This window comes from Procambarus clarkii, chromosome 14, assembly GCF_040958095.1.
Source record: "Procambarus clarkii isolate CNS0578487 chromosome 14, FALCON_Pclarkii_2.0, whole genome shotgun sequence".
Taxonomy (NCBI): Eukaryota; Metazoa; Arthropoda; class Malacostraca; order Decapoda; family Cambaridae; genus Procambarus; species Procambarus clarkii.
The window spans coordinates 50,398,241-50,417,996 of NC_091163.1; the positions used below are offsets into that span (position 1 = coordinate 50,398,241).

The 19,756-nt window shown below is 38.3% G+C and overlaps 1 protein-coding gene and 1 long non-coding RNA gene across 6 annotated transcripts in view; one reads left to right on the forward strand and one right to left on the reverse strand.

Moving 5' to 3' along the window:
* LOC138364644 (tripartite motif-containing protein 3-like) overlaps positions 1 to 19,756 on the reverse strand; it is a 220,383-nt gene that overhangs the window by 46,528 nt on the left and 154,099 nt on the right. The window contains exon 6 of one of the 5 annotated variants that reach the window (XM_069324616.1): positions 1,013 to 2,298. The exons of the other annotated variants lie outside the window; for them this stretch is intronic. Within the exon in view, the coding sequence (XP_069180717.1) occupies positions 2,269 to 2,298 (30 nt within the window). The 3' untranslated portion in view covers positions 1,013 to 2,268. Of the gene's footprint in view, positions 1 to 1,012; positions 2,299 to 19,756 lie in introns of those variants that run through there. 5 annotated transcript variants of the gene reach the window in all.
* LOC138364645 (uncharacterized) lies at positions 856 to 1,410 on the forward strand. The gene is made up of 3 exons (XR_011228494.1): positions 856 to 1,015; positions 1,127 to 1,240; positions 1,354 to 1,410. It is a non-coding gene; the product is annotated as an uncharacterized lncRNA (long non-coding RNA).

Consider the following 19,756-nt stretch of genomic DNA (forward strand, 5'->3'; position numbering starts at 1 on the left):
ATATTTAGGCTGTATATGTTTAAGTTGGATTCTTACTTAGAAACTAGTATATTGCTATATGTCTGAATCATTTCACTGCCCCCTCCCCCACCCCTTCATCTCCTGCTCGTACATCACACCCCTCCCTCCCCCCTTACCTCACAATCTGTGGCCCACCTGTATTTACTTTAGACCGTCAGCCAGACGCGGCCTTCAGGTTACCTCTTATCTTATCTTATCTTCTCCATAATATCTGGACCGTCCCTCCACTCTCTCTCTCTCTCTCCTTTTCATATTATTATTCTCTCTTCCTATTTTTCTGACATCGTAATGTTTTATTCCTTTTTTTCATTAACCAGTCAGTTTTATACAAGTCAATCGAAGCATCTCAATGTAACCTTTATTACTGAAACTGCCTCCGAGACTATCTAAGCTGGCACCAGCTACCTGCCCCCGGGCTATCTGCCCGAGGCAATCATCACCTGATTACCTGCCCTGTCATCTACCAGTCATTGTCAGCGTTCGCCACCGTAATAATTTATATATATACATTAGGCGTTAATAAAACTTATTTATTTATTTATAATTTATTTAGTCATCTAATTCTTAGTTTACGCAATTTATAATAAAAGAGTTTATTTCCAGTATTCGCCAATCATTCTCGCTATTAATAAAACAACCAAACGCTCACTCAGGGGCACACTACTGTTATTATGCTCATTCAGGGGCCCCCTCAGATGGATTAAGGTCCAAGTCTTAGAGGCCTACACTTTCAGTCAACATTCAATCTTCATCCTGTTCACAAGGTTCCCCCAGCATAGTCATATCATCATGTCAGTGTGTCCCCTGTGCCTGTCTCCTCTCAACAACGAAATCGGGCATGTGTGTCAAACACGATGTTTAACATGCCTAGGTGAAATGTCCATCAACGCTCTTCAAGAATGCAGACTGTACTGTATAGGATGCAACGGGCCTACACCGCCTGGACATTTTGACGTAACCTGTACCAGCTGTGGACAACTCTATTGTGCAAATCGTAAGTACCGCTTTTTCTCGCACATTCAATAAACTTTCAAAGAAAATATATATCTGAAACACACATAAATACATACAGACAGTCAATTTATATATATTATTCTTATTTCAGTTCATGGTTCTACTTCCTGCCCATACTGTCGTTGGTCCGTTAACCAGGAACCTCCCACCGAAGCCAGAAACGTCATTGAACCTCCACCCAAACGCCGTCGCATCATAAATAACCGTACGTTTTCACAATAATTTTCGTAATTTAAAAAAGTTAATAATTATATATTTTTTAAACAAGTGTATAAACAAGTAATATGTACTCATACAGAAAAAATGTTTCCATTACAGGAGTTCCTATTCGTGATCAAGAGAATCTCATACTTGGTGGAATCAACATCCCAGCTCGTAAGTAATATTATTAATTATCTGTAATTCTGTTTTTCATCTTATTTAGACTTTTTGTTTTTCCTCTTAATAATAAATTTCTTTTATTTAGACAATATTTTCCTCTTAAAGTTACAAACATTGTTTTCCTATTAAGGTTTTCAAATCCTCTTAATGTTTTCAAATTTGCTTTCCTCTTAACGTTTATTCATTGCTAATATTATATTACAGAATCCCCCCTGGATTCAACCCAAGCCTCTGAGTGGAGCACACCCGTATACAGTCAACCCCAGCTTTCCCAGGAGCTAGAAGAAGATGCACCAGACGGCAACCTGCAGGCATCCTCAGATGAAGAAGAAGACAATCATCTCCCTGTTCATGACATATCAGATGAAGAAGTCAACGCTCCGGATTCCCCAGAGGTACTTAACTTAGATAACGTTTTTCCACGAGTGTTAGAAGTCATACGCCATTTCGAAGGATCATTCTCGAGACATTCTTTCTCCATTCCCGGTCATTTAGACGCTGACCCCAGCGTATATATAAATAGGTATAGGGAATTTTTTATAGAATATATAGACAATCAGTTCAGACAAATACAGGAAGAATTCCCTCCCTAATTTCACATTTACCCTGACGTAAGCCTAATTTTGCAAAAACTTAATCATGCCGACGATCAATATGAAATATTAGACGAAGTATTTTCAATTAGAGGCGAAACTCAGACTGTTACACAGGAAGAGGTGGAAGTTCTCGTAAATTCATGGGTTGATGAAATGTCTGCTAAAATTGACGAATGCCTAAAAAATGTCCAATCCTCAAGTGTAGGAATTCATTCCATGTCAGGCTTTGCCATTAATTTTTCATATATTCGCCACCCTATGCACCTTGGATCTTACGTACCATATCCTGCAAAATTAAAGGGTAAAGAATCAGTATTTAATCCTGAAAGTGAAGGAGATGAGTGTTTGTTACAGTGCATTGCAGCGTATAAAAACTTAGCATTGGGCAGGACCCTGGATAACATTAGACATCATTACAAAAGCCTTCGATGGTGTAGAAGATTCGTAGTATGGGCAGATGAAATCAGATTCCCCGTATCATTCGATAACCTTAAGAAAATAGAGAAGCTTAACAAAATTTCTATTTATATTTATACAGTAACTCATGAAAGTAACAAATACTATCTTAGTTTAGCTAGGAAAAGCCAGGAAAAGTATGCCGATAAAGTCCCTTTGTTGTTATTAGAAGGCAAGCATCTCTGTCTGATCAAGGACTTTGATAAATTTGTAAAGAATATTAACCATAATCAGTATAAAATTCCTAACACTCACAAATTCTGCAAAATTTGTCTTTTGCATGCTCCCTTAGATGAAATTCAGGCTCACGAAGAGTCATGCACTGTATCCCAAGTATTTTCGTTCTATAATCCTAATGATAAAATCATTTTTAAAAATTACGGTAGGACCTATAGCCCAACTCACACCGCCTATTACGATTTTGAATGTCTTTTAGACCGTCAAAATCCTAGAGGCATGGTGGAATGTAAGCATAAAGCAATTGCTTATGCTTACATGATTTTAGACAGGGAATTCAATGTTGTAGAAACGTATTCATACGTAGGTCCAGACGCGGTTAATCATTTTATTACAAAGCTAGAAGCCTCATGGAAAGCTATTCATGCTCAGCTCCCCAACTTCCCTAAGAACTTGTCTAGAGAACAGGAAAGAATGTTTCAAAGACAAAATACGTGTCAATTGTGTCATCAAACTTTCAAGAATAAGAAAGATAAACATAGACATCATAATCATGCTATTCAGGAAAATAATTACTTAGGTGCTTATTGTGCTCGTTGCAATTTACAATGTAAAAATGCTCGTAGATACTTGACCACATTTTCCCATAATGCTGCCTATGATCTTGGAATTATACTTAAAGAACTGCCCAAAAATCCTCACCGCGATGTAGAAATTCTAACCAAGGAAGGATTGAAATTTATGCAAGTCATCATAGGTGAACTTAAATTCCTAGATAGCCTAGCTCTCCTTAATGGGTCATTAGGAACCTTAGCAAAAGAGCACGTTGCCAGTAAGAAACCCACCAAGTATACTGAACACATACTAAACGGCGTATCCGATGAGGCTAAAGCTCTGTTAATTAAAGGTAAACAAAGCCTATGTTATGATTATATTTCTTCCATGGATGTGTTAGACGAACCTCAGCTCCCGTCGCGAGATAAGTTTTACAATGTTTTACATGACGCTCCACTGTCTGAAGATGATTATAACAATGCTCTTAAAGTATTTAATTTAGGGAACTGTACAAACATCAAGGATTACCTCATGTTATATTTAAAAGTTGACGTAGGAATGTTAGTTGATATATTTACACTTTGGCGAACATCACTGAAAGAAATTTATGAACTAGATATTGTTTTCTATGTATCACTTGTATCACTTCCTAGTTATGCTTGGGACGCGTTCTTATTTAAATCAAAAGTTGTACTTGACTATGTGTATGATCAGAATGTATATGATTTGTTGAGAAGGAATCTTAGAGGGGGTTCACATCTTCCATAAGACAATTTACACAGGCTGTTAACGAGCACACTACATCTAACCCTAGCTCTGATGACGATACTCACATTTTGTACCTCGACTTCAACAGCCTATATGCAGCGTGCATGGCTGAGGTACTTCCCCAGGGAGGGATTAGACAATTAACTGACCTTGAGCGGGATACCTTATTAGGGCAAGGGTTACAACATATCCCCTGTGATCAAGACAAAGGTTATTGGATTTTATGCGATACAAAACATGTATCTCCCGAGGTAGCCAGGTATACTGATGATCTGCCCCTTGTACTGTCTCATACTAATGTAACTGAGGAGTTTTTGTCAGAGTACAGTAAGAAAACCCTTAATGATGAAAAGCGTAAACTCCCACCTAAAAATACTAAGTTAATTGCATCCCACTTGCCCCAAAACAACTACTTAGTAAGCCTTGATTTCCTGCAATTGCTATTAAAACTCGGACTAGAAGTTGAACGAGTAAAAACAATCTATCAATTTAAACAGGCTCCCTATTTAAAAGATTTTATTTCAACCAACATTCGAGAACGAGCCAATACCACCTGTAAAGTTAAAGAAAAAGCCTTTAAACTCATAAGTAATAGTCTGTACGGGAAATCAATGACAAATATATCTCGATATGCTAATACTCACCATCTAGTAACGACAAAACATTCATTCTTAACTCATGCAAGAAACCCTTTGTATAAACGAGCTGTCTCTTTAGGTCCAGATAGGGTTCTCTGTACAGTAATGAAAGACATCCTTAAAGTTACCACTCCTTCTTACATGGGATATCAGATCTTGCAGATAGCCAAGAGGCGTTTATACGAGTTCTGGTATAATGTAGTTAAAGCCCATTATGGGGAGAGAGCTAGACTAATTTATACGGATACAGACTCATTCATATTTACTCTGACCTGTAAAGATGCTTTCCAAGAAATGACAAAAACTCCTCTAGTAGATTATATGGATTTCAGTAATTTCGACAAAGATCATCCTATGTATTCTGCTACTCGCAAAGGTGAATTAGGACTCCTCAAGTCAGAAGTAAAGCAGAAAATTATAACTGAATTAATTGCACTCAAGCCTAAAACTTACTCTCTCCTAACCCTTGATAATGAATATTTATGTAAATGTAAAGGGATTCCTTATCACCAACAAAAGAAAATAACACATGCATCTTTTCAGAACACATTAGAGACAAATACAACTTTTAATTTTGTATCCCGATCCATTCGTAATGTTAATGGACAGATATGCACGTGTAAAACAACTAAGCGCGGTCTGTCAGCTTTTGATGACAAGAGGTACCTCATTAGTCCCACAGAGTCATTAGCTTACGGTCACCCAGACATTCCAGAGCGTGAGGTACAGGTAGAGGAAGAGGTGCAGGTAGAGGAAGAGGTGCAGGTAGAGGAAGAGGTGAAGGTAGAGGAAGAGGTGCAGGTGCAGGAAGAGGTGCAGGTAGAGGATCCAGTAATTGTAGATAATCCCCAACCAAGACGTCAATTGTTCCCCATTTTTAATCTTTGGGAAAAGCGGGATAGAGTCGCTCAGCAATTATTCCCTAACAACAATTAAGTCTGTTACTGTATTGTCTATGTATTATCTATAACTATATTCAAATGTCTATAATATTGTATTGGCTATGATTTTCTTACTGTATTGGATATGATCAAATGGCTATGTTATGAGTATAATTTATTTTGTTACTGTATTGGCTATGATTTGTTACTGTATTTGATATGAAAATGACTATGATTTAAATGTCTATGATATTTTTGATATTGTATATTCTATGATTTTATTACTGTATTTGATATGAAATTACTATGATTTAAATGTCTATGATATTTTGATATTGTATTGGCTATGATTTGTTACTGTATTTGATATGTTCAAATTGCTATGTTATGACTATGATTTAATGTCTGTTATTTTGATATTGTATATTCTATGATTTTATTACTGTATTGGATATGTTCAAATGTATATGTTATGACTATGATTTATTGGCTATGTTTAAAATAAAAACTAGAATGTAGATTTTGTTTAAATACTCCTTTCATTATATATTTGTAGTTAGTCTATTGAATCCTAGCAACATGGAAGGGCAGAAAAAAGTTATTACTGAAACCCAGTTGAATATATTTAGTGAACCGTCAAGAATTATTATTGCTGGATTTTCAAATGGTGGAAAGAGCTATTTATGTGCTAAAATGATAGAGAAATATCAGCAGAACTTTGCAAAAATAATTATCTGTGGAAGCGGGTATAAAGAGTTGAGAACTAATCTACTCATTAAACATAAGATATCTTTTTACTCTGAAATTGTAAACCCTTTAGACGATCGTGATCCGGAGGACACATCTCATATATTAGTTGTTTATGATGACTTGTATGTTGAATCTACAAACTCTAAAATAGTAAGTGATATATTTACTAAGGGACAGCATGAGAACATCTCTGTTATTTTTATAACCCAAAATATATTTTTCAGTGGGAAATTTTCTAGATCTATAAGTTTAAATGCATCTCATTTTATTCTGCTTAAATCAAGAGACTTGTCCCAGATAGAAACATTAGGCAGGCAAATATTCGGAAAACAAGATGCCAAGAAATTTTTAGATATATATAAGAAAGTGATTTCTCGACAGTATGGGTATTTACTTGTTGACTTGGGCGTTATAACACCGGAATCCATAATATTTAGGGGAAATATTGTAAATGAACCCCCATATGAAATAGTGTATCAATGGTGAACATTACACAAACTCTTAATATGATATACAATGACCCCAAGTCCGTAGGTGGGTTTGGTGGCGTTTTAAAATTGTATAAGGCTGCAAAGAAAACAATCCCTGAATTAACTATAAAAGATGTGAAAGACTATTTAAAAACGTCTAATGCATATACCTTACATCTATTAAAAAAACGTAAATTTAAACGAAGACGTATCTTAGCACCTAGACCTAAAGCTTTCTTTACCAGTGACTTGGCTGATATGACATTGTTAGCTAAGCACAACAATGATATTAAATATTTATTAGTTTGTGTTGATATATTTTCAAGGTTTGCACATGTAGTTCCACTATCCACTAAATCAGGTCAGAGTGTAAGTGATGCCATGAAAGCTATTCTGGATTTACCTTCATCAAAAGGTGTAAGGAAGCTTAACACTGATAAGGGCGGTGAATTCTATAATAAATATATGAAACGATTGTTAGACAGTAAAAACATTGAACTGTACAGTGTATTTTCTCAGGAAACTAAAGCCAGCATTGCAGAGAGATTTATAAGAACATTGAAAACTAAGATATATAAATATTTAACCGCTTATAACACCTTAACCTATATAAATGTTTTGCCTGATATGGTTAAAACGTATAATAGAACACCACATAGAGGATTAAAGGGGAAAATACCTATTGATGTACATGCTTTATCTTCGCCTCAAGATGTGACTAGGCAGTTTAAGCTCATGTATAAACGAGACCAGCAGACTAAGCCACGCATCAGTAATCATCTGTCTGTAGGAGATACAGTACGGCTTGCCTTATCTAATCGTATTTCAAAGTTCAAAAGAGGTTTTCATCAACAGAACACTAAGGAAATATTTACTATTGCTCAAATTGATACTAAACAACCTGTGTCTTTATATTATCTAAAGGACTTAAATAATAGACTTATAGAAGGCGGATTTTATAGAGAGGAGTTGACTCCCACCTACTTGTCAGATACATTTGAAATTGAGAGAATTATAAGTAAACGTAAAGTTGGTAATACTACTTTATATAAAGTTAGATACGTCGGTTACGACAGTTCATTTGATCAGTGGGTGAATTCAGATGACGTGAAGAAACTATGAAGAAGCAGCCCTTAGTTAGCAAGTATCGTGGATTTATTGAACTATTAGCTAGATTAGGTTATAATTCTAGAAAAAAGTTAATTAAGACTCTTAAAAAAGAACATATACTTTGCCTATCTGAAATATTTAATAATTTCTTAAAAAATAAAAGTGAAGTTGGGAAGCCTATTTTAAAGAGACTTTCTAAATATAGAGCTCTACTCCATACATTAGCCTGTAAGAAGAAGGCTATTTCACTCAAGAAAGACATATTAACAAGTAAAAGAGGAGGTAATTTATTGAGCATTTTACTTCCCATAGCTATAAATTTTATTTCAAGGCTATTTAATAAGGAATAATGAAAGAATTCTATCTTGTACCACGAAAAGCTATTGATCAACAGAAGCCTATGGCAGTAAGTGTTGAGAAGCCTACGACGACAGTGAGAACAAATCCTGTTATACAACACTTGATAGACTTAAGATTAAAGCTTAAGGATTATGATTTTGCTGTCTCCTTGTTAAATTATTTTAATACAACTGGACTTGTAAAGTGGGATGAGGAAGGGAACATTACATCACCAGTTACTGGGATCAATATTGTTGATGACGTTATAGGCAGGATGTGCACTCCGAAATTGTTATTCCCAGAAGATAAATTGCCCATAGCCAAGTTTTTTTTTTCTTTGACCTCTACACCTAAGAATTTATTTAGAAATGTAGATGCGAAAAATCAAGTGTTTTCTCCTCCGAGTTTGAAGAGGAAGATCAAGGCTGCAGATGAAGGAGAGTCTACCTGGATACCATATTAAGGTGAGTTTCTGTTTATTTTTATCATTTACTATTAGTCTACAGGATGGATAGTTACGTTATATATGCAGCGAGTAACTCTGATACTGATGTATTTAAAAACAATGCTCCCAATGCTTTTGAAAATAGATTACATAATCAGCTGCCTTTAGACCCGAATAAAGCTTATGAAGTGTGCCTGAAGAATATATTCCTGCCTCCATCTTATTTCGCTGTTAAGAGGAATGACCCGGAAAGTTTTATTTCAGTTCAACTTCTAGTGTCTAATAAAAATTTATCTGATTTGAGCACGGTGAATACATCTTTCACTTTAAAGTCGGATATTTTAGCCAGTGATAATTGCATAGAGCTAACGACTATTTTAAATAGAGAAATTTCAACTATATTTTCAAAAGGTTCACTGAGTTTTATAGGATCCGTACTTAATTATAATTTCCCAGACCATGGGGACGTTTATATGAAATATGATTCGAGTATTAATCAAATTAAGTTTAATGCAGCATTTAGTGAGAAGTTGTTAAAATTATTTATTACAAAGGATGGAAAATTAGTTGTTCGAATTTCTTTATCTTTCGGTCGAAATATATGTAAAGTTATTGGAGCTGAAGTAGGTAAAGCCTATGATATTTTTATTATGAATAAACTTCCTAATAACAGGTTATCTGTACAAGATACATGCTATTATCATCCTAGGCCGGGAGGCCGTATAGATTTCTTGTGTGTATATTGTGATAAGGTGCAGCCCACCATGTTTGGTAATCAGATTGTAAATATCTTGGATGTTGTTTCGTTTCAAAGTAATGTAACACACAGGAAATTATATAAACCTTTAAATACGACTAATATTGATGGCATTAGTATTAAATTAACAGATCAAGATGGGGAGCCTGTATATTTTGAAAAGGATGGATGTACGATTGCAGTATTACATATTAGACCCGTTGATATATAATGGCATGAGTAGAGGGAGTTTATCATTCTCTCCTGGTCTGTTTAAACATGAGGGTCGGGTTTGTACAGCTGTCTGTTGACGAGGTAGGGCGATTTATCGCTCCTCGAGGGAAGAGAGGTGGAGCACTGGGCGATATTACTGTTTTTGATAGAAGACATTTAAGAGGAGGTGGAATATTAAGTTTCTTAACTGGTCTAGCTCGTAGAGCAACACCTTTCCTATTAAAAACTATCATGCCAGCAGCATTGACAATGGGACAGAATGTTTTGCAGGATATAAATGCAGGCCAAGGTACTTTGAAAGATTCAATTAGAAAACGCGGTATGGAAACATTGAAAAGTATAGGTCCTAAATTGATAGCAGGCGGCCGAATAACGAAAAGAAAATCGAAAAGACCTGCCTATATAAAGAAAATGGATAGGTATAAAGACGTGTTTTCATAAAACAGTACTAGTTGTATGCTAGACGCAGACATGATGAGTGTAAATGCTCCTAGTGCAGCATTGCAAGTTCCTTTAGAAAATTATACAGCTGCTATAAGCGATGGCTTTCCTAAAGTTAGTCCGCATAGAATGGTTGAAAGTACGATATTTTCAAGACAGACACAGGATATTTTACCTGTGAATTCAAGTATTAACAATAAATTTAAAGATTCTTATATTGATTTCCGTATCCCAGGAGTTAAGGGACAATTAATTGATCTTTCGAGCTTGACGCTAGAACTGATGGTTGAATTAACGGGACCTGACGGAATTACGGCTTTAGCGGATATTAAAAATGCATCAATAGTCAATGGTTTGTCCCAGACAATGTTTAAAGCTGTAACTGTTTATTTAAATGAGCAAGTGGTGGAAACTAATTCACTATTTTCATATTTATCTTATGTAAAGCTAATGACAACGCTTTCTGAATGTAAAGCTGAAAGATTTAAAGAACTGACGTATTTCTATAATGATGTTTTTCCTGAAAAATATGATGCAGATTATTTTAAGAATGCCTCAGAAGACCTTAAATCTAGATTTGTAAAGTTAAAAACTGAGGGAGTAAATTGTTGCTTTAAACTGCTATTGGACATTACAACTTTGAGCGAATATCTTTTGGATGGAATTGATATTCGTTTGAGATTAGAACTTAACAGTGATCCGTAGGTTATAAACAGTATTGAATCTGGATATAAGTTTAACATAAAACTAGCTAGAATGTGGATTGATCGGATAACTCCATTCGCATCTGGATTGGAGGCTATTAATAGAGCTTTGGCTGAACAAAATATGCCAGTTACATATACGTTTGATAAGACACTCCACAAGACGTTCATTCTTGGTAATGGGCAGCAGAGATTAAGTATTGACCAGCCATGGGGGAGCATTATCCCAGATAAATTATTTATTATGATGATGGATATGGAAGCAATATCCGGAGCGTATACACTTAATCCACTTTATTTCGATCACTGTGATTTATCTAATGTATATATTACACGTGATGGGACAAACTTATTTAATATAACTTGCAAGTTCCCGAATAAATGTTCGAAACTATACTACGAGACTCAAAATACAGTCGGCTTTAACGCTTGCAATACCTTGACATATAATTCATTTATAAAAGGAAGAACGTTACTGGCATTTAGACTAACGCCTGAGGAATTGAGAGATACCCTTCCTATAGAGGCTTCGGGCAACCTGAGAATTACATTAGAATTTGCTGTTCCAGTGAAATCAAATAAAGTTATTATTTTATTCGGAAATACAACGGGAGTATTGAGAATTTATTCCGATAGGCGAGTTGTGTGTGATACAAGAGCATGAACTGCAAACAAATTAATACGGCATTGAACAATATGAAGGGTAGTAAAGCTAAATATATTGGATGCTATTTAGCGACGGATATATATAGAATAATGAAGCAAATACGGGATAGGCCGATTATGTTTATAATAAATACATTAGGAAGAGACTCTAAGGAAGTAATGGGTCACTGGATTGCTGTATATAAATCTAAACGGAAAATAGTTGTACTCGATTCATATGGAATAAATGTGTATTCGCCATACATTTCGGAGTTTTTAAATTATTATTATAAAGACTGTGATGTATACACGTTTACAGAGCGACTTCAGAGTTTAAATACATACGTATGCGGGCTATATGCGATGTTTTTCTGTTACCATCTTTCAAACAAGGATCTAAAAACTGCATTAAAGCTATTTGAAACTAGTTTTACTTACAGAGAATATATGCAGAATGATAGGAACGTAATGAGGCTATCTTATGCTTTATTTAAAAATATGCCGAGCTGCTATGAAACGATGTGTTATGATAAGAGCGATATTTGTTGGAAAATGTGCTTGGAGACGACTGGCTGAATGAGGCTATAACAAAATTATCTAACGGAGAATGGTGAGTACATTTGTTTCGAGGTTTTATGTAATTAACTAAGTAATTACCTAAGTGTAGTTACAGGATGAGAGCTACGCTCGTGGTGTCCCGTCTTCCCAGCACTCTTTGTCATATAACGCTTTGAAACTACTGACGGTCTTGGCCTCCACCACCTTCTCACTTAACTTGTTCCAAGCGTCTACCACTCTATTTGCGAAGGTGAATTTTCTTATATTTCTTCGGCATCTGTGTTTAGCTAGTTTAAATCTATGACCTCTTGTTCTTGAAATTCCAGGTCTCAGGAAGTCTTCCCTGTCGATTTTATCAATTCCTGTTACTATTTTGTATGTAGTGATCATATCACCTCTTTTTCTTCTGTCTTCTAGTTTTGGCATATTTAATGCTTCTAACCTCTCCTCGTAGCTCTTGCCCTTCAGTTCTGGGAGCCACTTAGTAGCATGTCTTTGCACCTTTTCCAGTTTGTTGATGTGCTTCTTAAGATATGGGCACCACACAACAGCTGCATATTCTAGCTTTGGCCTAACAAAAGTCATGAACAATTTCTTTAGTATATCGCCATCCATGTATTTAAATGCAATTCTGAAGTTAGAAAGCATAGCATAGGCTCCTTGCACAATATTCTTTATGTGGTCCTCAGGTGATAGTTTTCTATCTAGAACCACTCCTAGATCTCTTTCTTTATCAGAATTCTTTAAAGATTTCTCACATAATATATAGGTTGTGTGGGGTCTATGTTCTCCTATTCCACATTCCATAACATGACATTTATTAACATTAAATTCCATTTGCCAAGTGGTGCTCCATATACTTATTTTGTCCAGGTCTTCTTGAAGGGCATGACAGTCATCTAAATTCCTTATCCTTCCTATTATCTTAGCATCATCAGCAAACATGTTCATATAATTCTGTATACCAACTGGTAGATCATTTATGTACACAATAAACATCACTGGTGCAAGAACTGAACCCTGTGGTACTCCACTTGTGACATTTCTCCATTCCGATACATTGCCTCTGATTACTGCCCTCATTTTTCTATCAGTCAGAAAATTTTTCATCCATGATAGAAGCTTACCTGTCACCCCTCCAATATTTTCCAGTTTCCAGAACAACCTCTTATGTGGAACTCTGTCGAAAGCCTTTTTTAGGTCCAGATAGATGCAGTCAACCCAACCATCTCTTTCCTGTAATATTTCTGTGGCTCGATCGTAGAAACTGAGTAAATTCGATACACAGGATCTTCCAGATCGAAAACCATACTGTCTGTCTGATATTATATAATTTCTCTCTAGGTGTTCTACCCATTAGGTTTTGATTAGTTTTTCCAATACTTTCACTATTACACTTGTCAATGATACAGGTCTATAATTGAGGGGGTCTTCCCTGCTGCCACTTTTGTAGATTGGAACTATGTTAGCCTGTTTCCACCCGTCTGCTACGATTCCTGTACACAGGGATGCCTGAAAGATCAGGTGAAGTGGAATGCTGAGCTCAGATGCCCATTCTCTCAGAACCCATGGTGAAACGCCATCTGGGACAGCTGCTTTGTTCTTACCGAGCTCCTTGAGCATTTTTTCCACTTCGTCTCTAGACACCTCTATGTGTTCTATGTTGTTCTCTGGAATTCTTATTGTATCTGGTTCCCTAAAGATTTCATTTTGTACAAACACACTTTGGAACTTTTCGTTTAGTGTTTCACACATTTCCTTTTCATCTTCCGTGAATCTATTTCCCATTTTCAACCTCTGAATATTATCCTTTACCTGCAATTTGTTGTTTATGAATTTATAGAATAGACCTGGTTCTGTTTTACATTTGTCCACAATCCCTTTTTCAAAATTTCTTTCTGCCTCTCTCCTCACTGCCGTGTAGTTGTTTCTCGCATCTTTGTATCGCTGGTATGTTTGGGGGTTCGGCCTCTTCCTGTATTGATTCCATTTTTGTGTCTTTCGGTCTCTAGCCCTCTCGCAATTTCTATTGAACCAATCCTGTTTCCTAGTTCTGCATCTCTGTTTTGGTATAAATTTTTTTGTGCCTTTATCATATATTTCACAAAACTTGCCATACATCTCATTCACTTCCTTGCCTAGCATCAAGTCTGTCCAATTATACTCACTAAAAAAATTTCTAAGGTCACCATAATGTCCTCTCCTGAAGTCTGGTTTTTCAACTGCTTCAACCTCCTTATTTTCTTCCAGCTTATAACGCATTGCATACTTTATTCCCAAAAAGACATGGTCACTTTTACCCAAGGGAGGAAGGTACTGAATGTCAAATATCTCTTCCTCCTTCCTGGTAAATATCAAATCTAGCATGGAGGGAACGTCCCCTTCCCTCATCCTCGTAGCTTGTTTAACATGTTGATACAAGAATGTTTCCAGGATGAGGTCTACAAATTTACAGGTCCAAAAATCTTCTGTTTTAGCTTCATATGCTTCCCAGTCTATGGATTTCAAGTTGAAGTCACCGACTATCAACAGTCGTGATCTATCGTTATCCGCTCCCGCTATAATCTCTCTCATTATTGTTATAAGACCTTCACGTTTACTATCTAGCTCCTCCTTTGACCATGTGCTGCTTGGCGGTGGACTATATGCATTTATCATCATTAGTTTATCATCCTCATAGCAGATCTCTAGTGCTATTATGTCAACTTCTTGTGGATTGGCAATCATTATTTCCTTCACCTTTAGGTGTTCTTTTACCAGCACAGCAACGCCACCGCCTTTCCTAATTTTTCTGTCCCGTCTCCAAATTGAGTAGCCCCTTGGGAATATGACCTCATTTAAAATTACATCTTCAAGTTTTGTCTCCGTGAGTGCAACAATGTCTGGTGTCTGCAGCTGTATTACATCACTTAACTCCAGTATCTTCGATCTCACTCCATCTATGTTGGTGTATGCAATCTTCAGGAACTTGTTCCCCCTCTCCTTATTCTTCACTCCCCCTCTCTCTATTGATTTTGTTGGTTTGCCTTTATGTACCACTTTACTGGTTTGCCTACCCCTATCACTTTGTAGAAAAAAAGAATTTATTTCTTCTTCATTCCTGCTCTCATTTAAATGTTTTGCCTCGGCGAGGTTCAGTTTCAGCTTCTCTCTGTCTTCTTTTGAAAGATCTCGTCTTAACGACCACCCTTTCCCATCCTCATCCCTTTGCAATTTTCTAGCATTCCTTAGTACTTCTTCCATCTGTTTGGCACCGTTTAGGGTGATCCTCAAAGGTCGATCTTTCCCTTTTACGTACCTGCCTATTCTCCTGTAGTCGCACACATTCTCTCTGTTTGTAAGACCTTCCACGAGGCCAACAATTTTATCTACTACTTTAGCTTCTTCTACAGCTCTTTCTGACCTAGATGTTATCGCCTTTTCTTTGCAGCCAAAAATGATCAGGGACTTACTCCGATCAACTGTGTTTTGCACCAACTTCGGGTTAGATGCCAATTCTTTCCTCACTTCTAGCCTAATGTTTGTTTTATCTTGGTTGCTGCAGTGTTTGACTTCCTTTACTGCTTCTTCTATTTTTTCCTTCTCCTTGGCCACTTGTTCATAAGTGAGTTGCATATCTTTCTTGCACTGTTCTATTCCCTGTGTAACTTCCTCCATCTGTGCTGACAAAAGCTGTTTCTCCTGTTGAATTTCCTTGCCTAACCTATTGTAGTCATTTATGTTTAAATTTACTTTAACTTCTTCCAAAGCTATTTTTAAGAGTTTATTTTCTTCTTCCATGGCTTTGCAATTTGTTTCCAATTGATTCTTATCCTTGCGCAAGTCTTTCACTAAACCCTCAAGACATAAAACTTTGCTATTCAAATGGTCATTACTTTCTTTCAATTTACTAATTATTTCTACATGAGAGTTCACTATAGTATCTAAATTTACCAACTTGTTATGTAGACTACTAATATCAATGCTTTCTTCATTGAATCCCTCAAAATCAAGCTCTGTTTTGTTTTTCCCCTTGCCAGTGGCCATCTTGAATGTTCTTCTCTGCACTGTAAACACTAGGGCAACTTTTTCTCATCCGATTTTTCACTTCCCTTAGCACTTTCCTGTTATCTCACCTATTTTTCAAGAGCACTATACCTTTATGTTCTCTGGGACACCACTCACTACCATCAACCTGTACTACAATACTTAGGATTGTTGAAATATGCTGGAGCTCCTCTGCTGCAAGTGTTGACCCTAGGGGTGTCACCTTTTGAATCGTGTCTGATAAATATTGTACATGTGTAAACGCTATCTGAAACTGTTATTCTTTATTTACAGAGATGAAGAGTGAATAGGACGGATATTATACAAGCGGATTGAGGAGTGAGCTTCTTAGAACTTCGGGCTAAATGAGTCGTTTATTATAAATTGTGTAACTAAGAATTAGATGACTAAATAAATTATAAATAAATAAATATGTTTTATTAACGCCTAATGTATATATATAAATTATTACGATGGCGAACGCTGACAATGACTGGTAGATGACAGGGCAGGTAATCAGGTGATGTTTGCCTCGGGCAGATAGCCCGGGGGGCAGGTAGCTGGGGCCAGCTTAGATAGTCTCGGAGACAGTTTCAGTAATAAAGGTTACATTGAGATGCTTCGGTTGATTTGTATAAAACTAACTGGTTAATGAAAAAAGGAACAAAACATTACGATGTCAGAAAAATAGGAAGAGAGATTAATATGAAGAGGAGAGAGAGAGAGGGTGGAGGGACGGTCCAGATATTATGGAGAAGATAAGATAAGATAAGAGGCGACCTACACGAAGCGTCTGGCTGGATGGCCTAAGGTAAATAAAGGTGACGCGAGAGATTGTGAGGTAAGGGGGGGAGGGAGGGGGTGTGAGGTACAAGCGGGAGAGGCAGGGGGAGGGAAAACCCTGGCCCGCACAGGTGATTTTTCTAAATTTACCTGAAAACCATGGCTCACACAGACGAATTTTGTAAGTTGAAAACAGGTAAAATATGTCCGTAGAGTTCTCCTGAAAATGCTGGCTCTTAAACGCGAATTTGAATTTCTCCCATAAGCCCTTTAACAAACTTCTAAGTCTCGGAAATTATTTTCATCATAAGAACTTTAACAACTTCTAAAATCTGTGACACAAAATTTACCTGAAAACCCTAAAGCGCTACACGGGATATTTCCAAATTCACCTGAAACCCCCACGACTCACAGGGGAATTTCCAAATTCACCTGAAACCCCCACGACTCACAGGGGAATTTCCAAATTCACCTGAAACCCCCACGACTCACAGGGGAATTTTCTCCCAGAAAAAAAATTCCCCTGTGAGTCGTACTCCCTACTACTCACAACCACCACACACACAACCACCACCCACACAACCACCACTCCCACAACCATCACACACACACAACCACCACCCACACAACCATCACACACACAACCACCACACACACACAACCACCACACACACACAACCACCACACACACACAACCACCACACACACACAACCACCACACACTCACAACCACCACACTCACAACCACCACCCACACAACCACCACTCCCACAACCATCACACACACAACCACCACACACACACAACCACCACACACACACAACCACCACACACTCACAACCACCACACTCACAACCACCACCCACACAACCACCACACTCACAACCATCACACCCACAACCACCACACACACAACCACCACTCCCACAACCATCACACACACAACCACCACACACACAACCACCACACACACACAACCACCACACACACACAACCACCACACACTCACAACCATCACACTCACAACCACCACCCACACAACCACCACACTCACAACCATCACACACACAACCACCACACACACAACAACCACACACACAACCACCACACTTACAACCACCACACACACACAACCACCACACACACACAACCATCACACTCACAACCACCACTCCCACAACCATCACACACACAACCACCACACACAACCACCACACACACACAACCACCACACTCACAACCACCACACACACAACCACCACACTCACAACCATCACACACACAACCACCACACTCACAACCACCACACACACAACCACCACACACAACCACCACACACACACAACCACCACACTCACAACCACCACACACACAACCACCACACACACAACCACCACACACACAACCACACACACAACCACCACACACACACACAACCATCACACACTCACAACCACCACTCCCACAACCATCACACACACAACCACCACACACAACCACCACACACACACAACCACCACACTCACAACAACCACACACACAACCACCACACTCACAACAACCACACACACAACCACCACACTTACAACCACCACACACACACAACCACCACACACACACAACCACCACACACTCACAACCACCACACTCACAACCACCACCCACACAACCACCACACTCACAACCATCACACCCACAACCACCACACACACAACCACCACTCCCACAACCATCACACACACAACCACCACACACACACAACCACCACACACTCACAACCACCACACTCACAACCACCACCCACACAACCACCACACTCACAACCATCACACCCACAACCACCACACACACAACCACCACTCCCACAACCATCACACACACAACCACCACACACACACAACCACCACACTCACAACCACCACACTCACAACCACCACACACACAACCACCACTCCCACAACCATCACACACACAACCACCACACACACACAACCACCACACACTCACAACCACCACACTCACAACCACCACCCACACAACCACCACACTCACAACCATCACACACACAACCACCACACACACAACCACCACACACACAACCACCACACACACAACCACCACACTTACAACCACCACACACACACAACCACCACACACACACAACCATCACACTCACAACCACCACTCCCACAACCACCACTCCCACAACCATCACACACACAACCACCACACACAACCACCACACACACACAACCACAACCAACTCGGAATCTCCTGAACTCATCATGGAACACTGGGAGATGAATAACACGGGAAATGACAGCTCGGGGAATTCTTCACACACGCTGCAAATCAAAATATATTCAGTAGCAACATATTAGGCTGCTAAATATCTATGTTCAAGAAATTAAAATGGAGAGTGGAGACAGATAATAACCTTTGGTTTGTTTTAGTCGCTCGGCGTAACGACAAGCTACCCAGCTATCACCAATCCATAATGATGCATCAAAAGGGAATAAAGGTACTTTGCTAATAGGGCACTGTGTAAGTTGAGGCTTGCCGAAGCTCGCGTCCTAGGTTCTGGTGTCGTAATAATGAACACGTGGTGTCGAGCCTAGCCTAGATGTTGACGCGCTTCTCTGGCCGGTCACGTTGGTTACACGGAACCAATTAACAGGTTCCCGGCTGAACGTCAAGTTAATTCTCGTTGACGATCCAACACGAAGTATCCCGTGACACTAAAAACCAGCTAAGTTGCTATATTCTGCAACAAATCTTCACACCTCACAGTGGCGACTTTCCTCCTCCCGTTCTCGGTGGCGTCCTCTCCAGCAATGGCGTCTCCTCTGCCCCCCGCTCCGCGTCCCGCATTTGATACACAAATTATTTACTACGAATAATATCATTTCTCGCAGTTGCAATTGAAATGCTCGGATAAGGACGGGTTTATTATTCAGAGGAGTTAAATATTATTATTTGCTCGTTTTACGATGGTAAACAAGCAATGGAGATGAATTAAAGTCTCTCC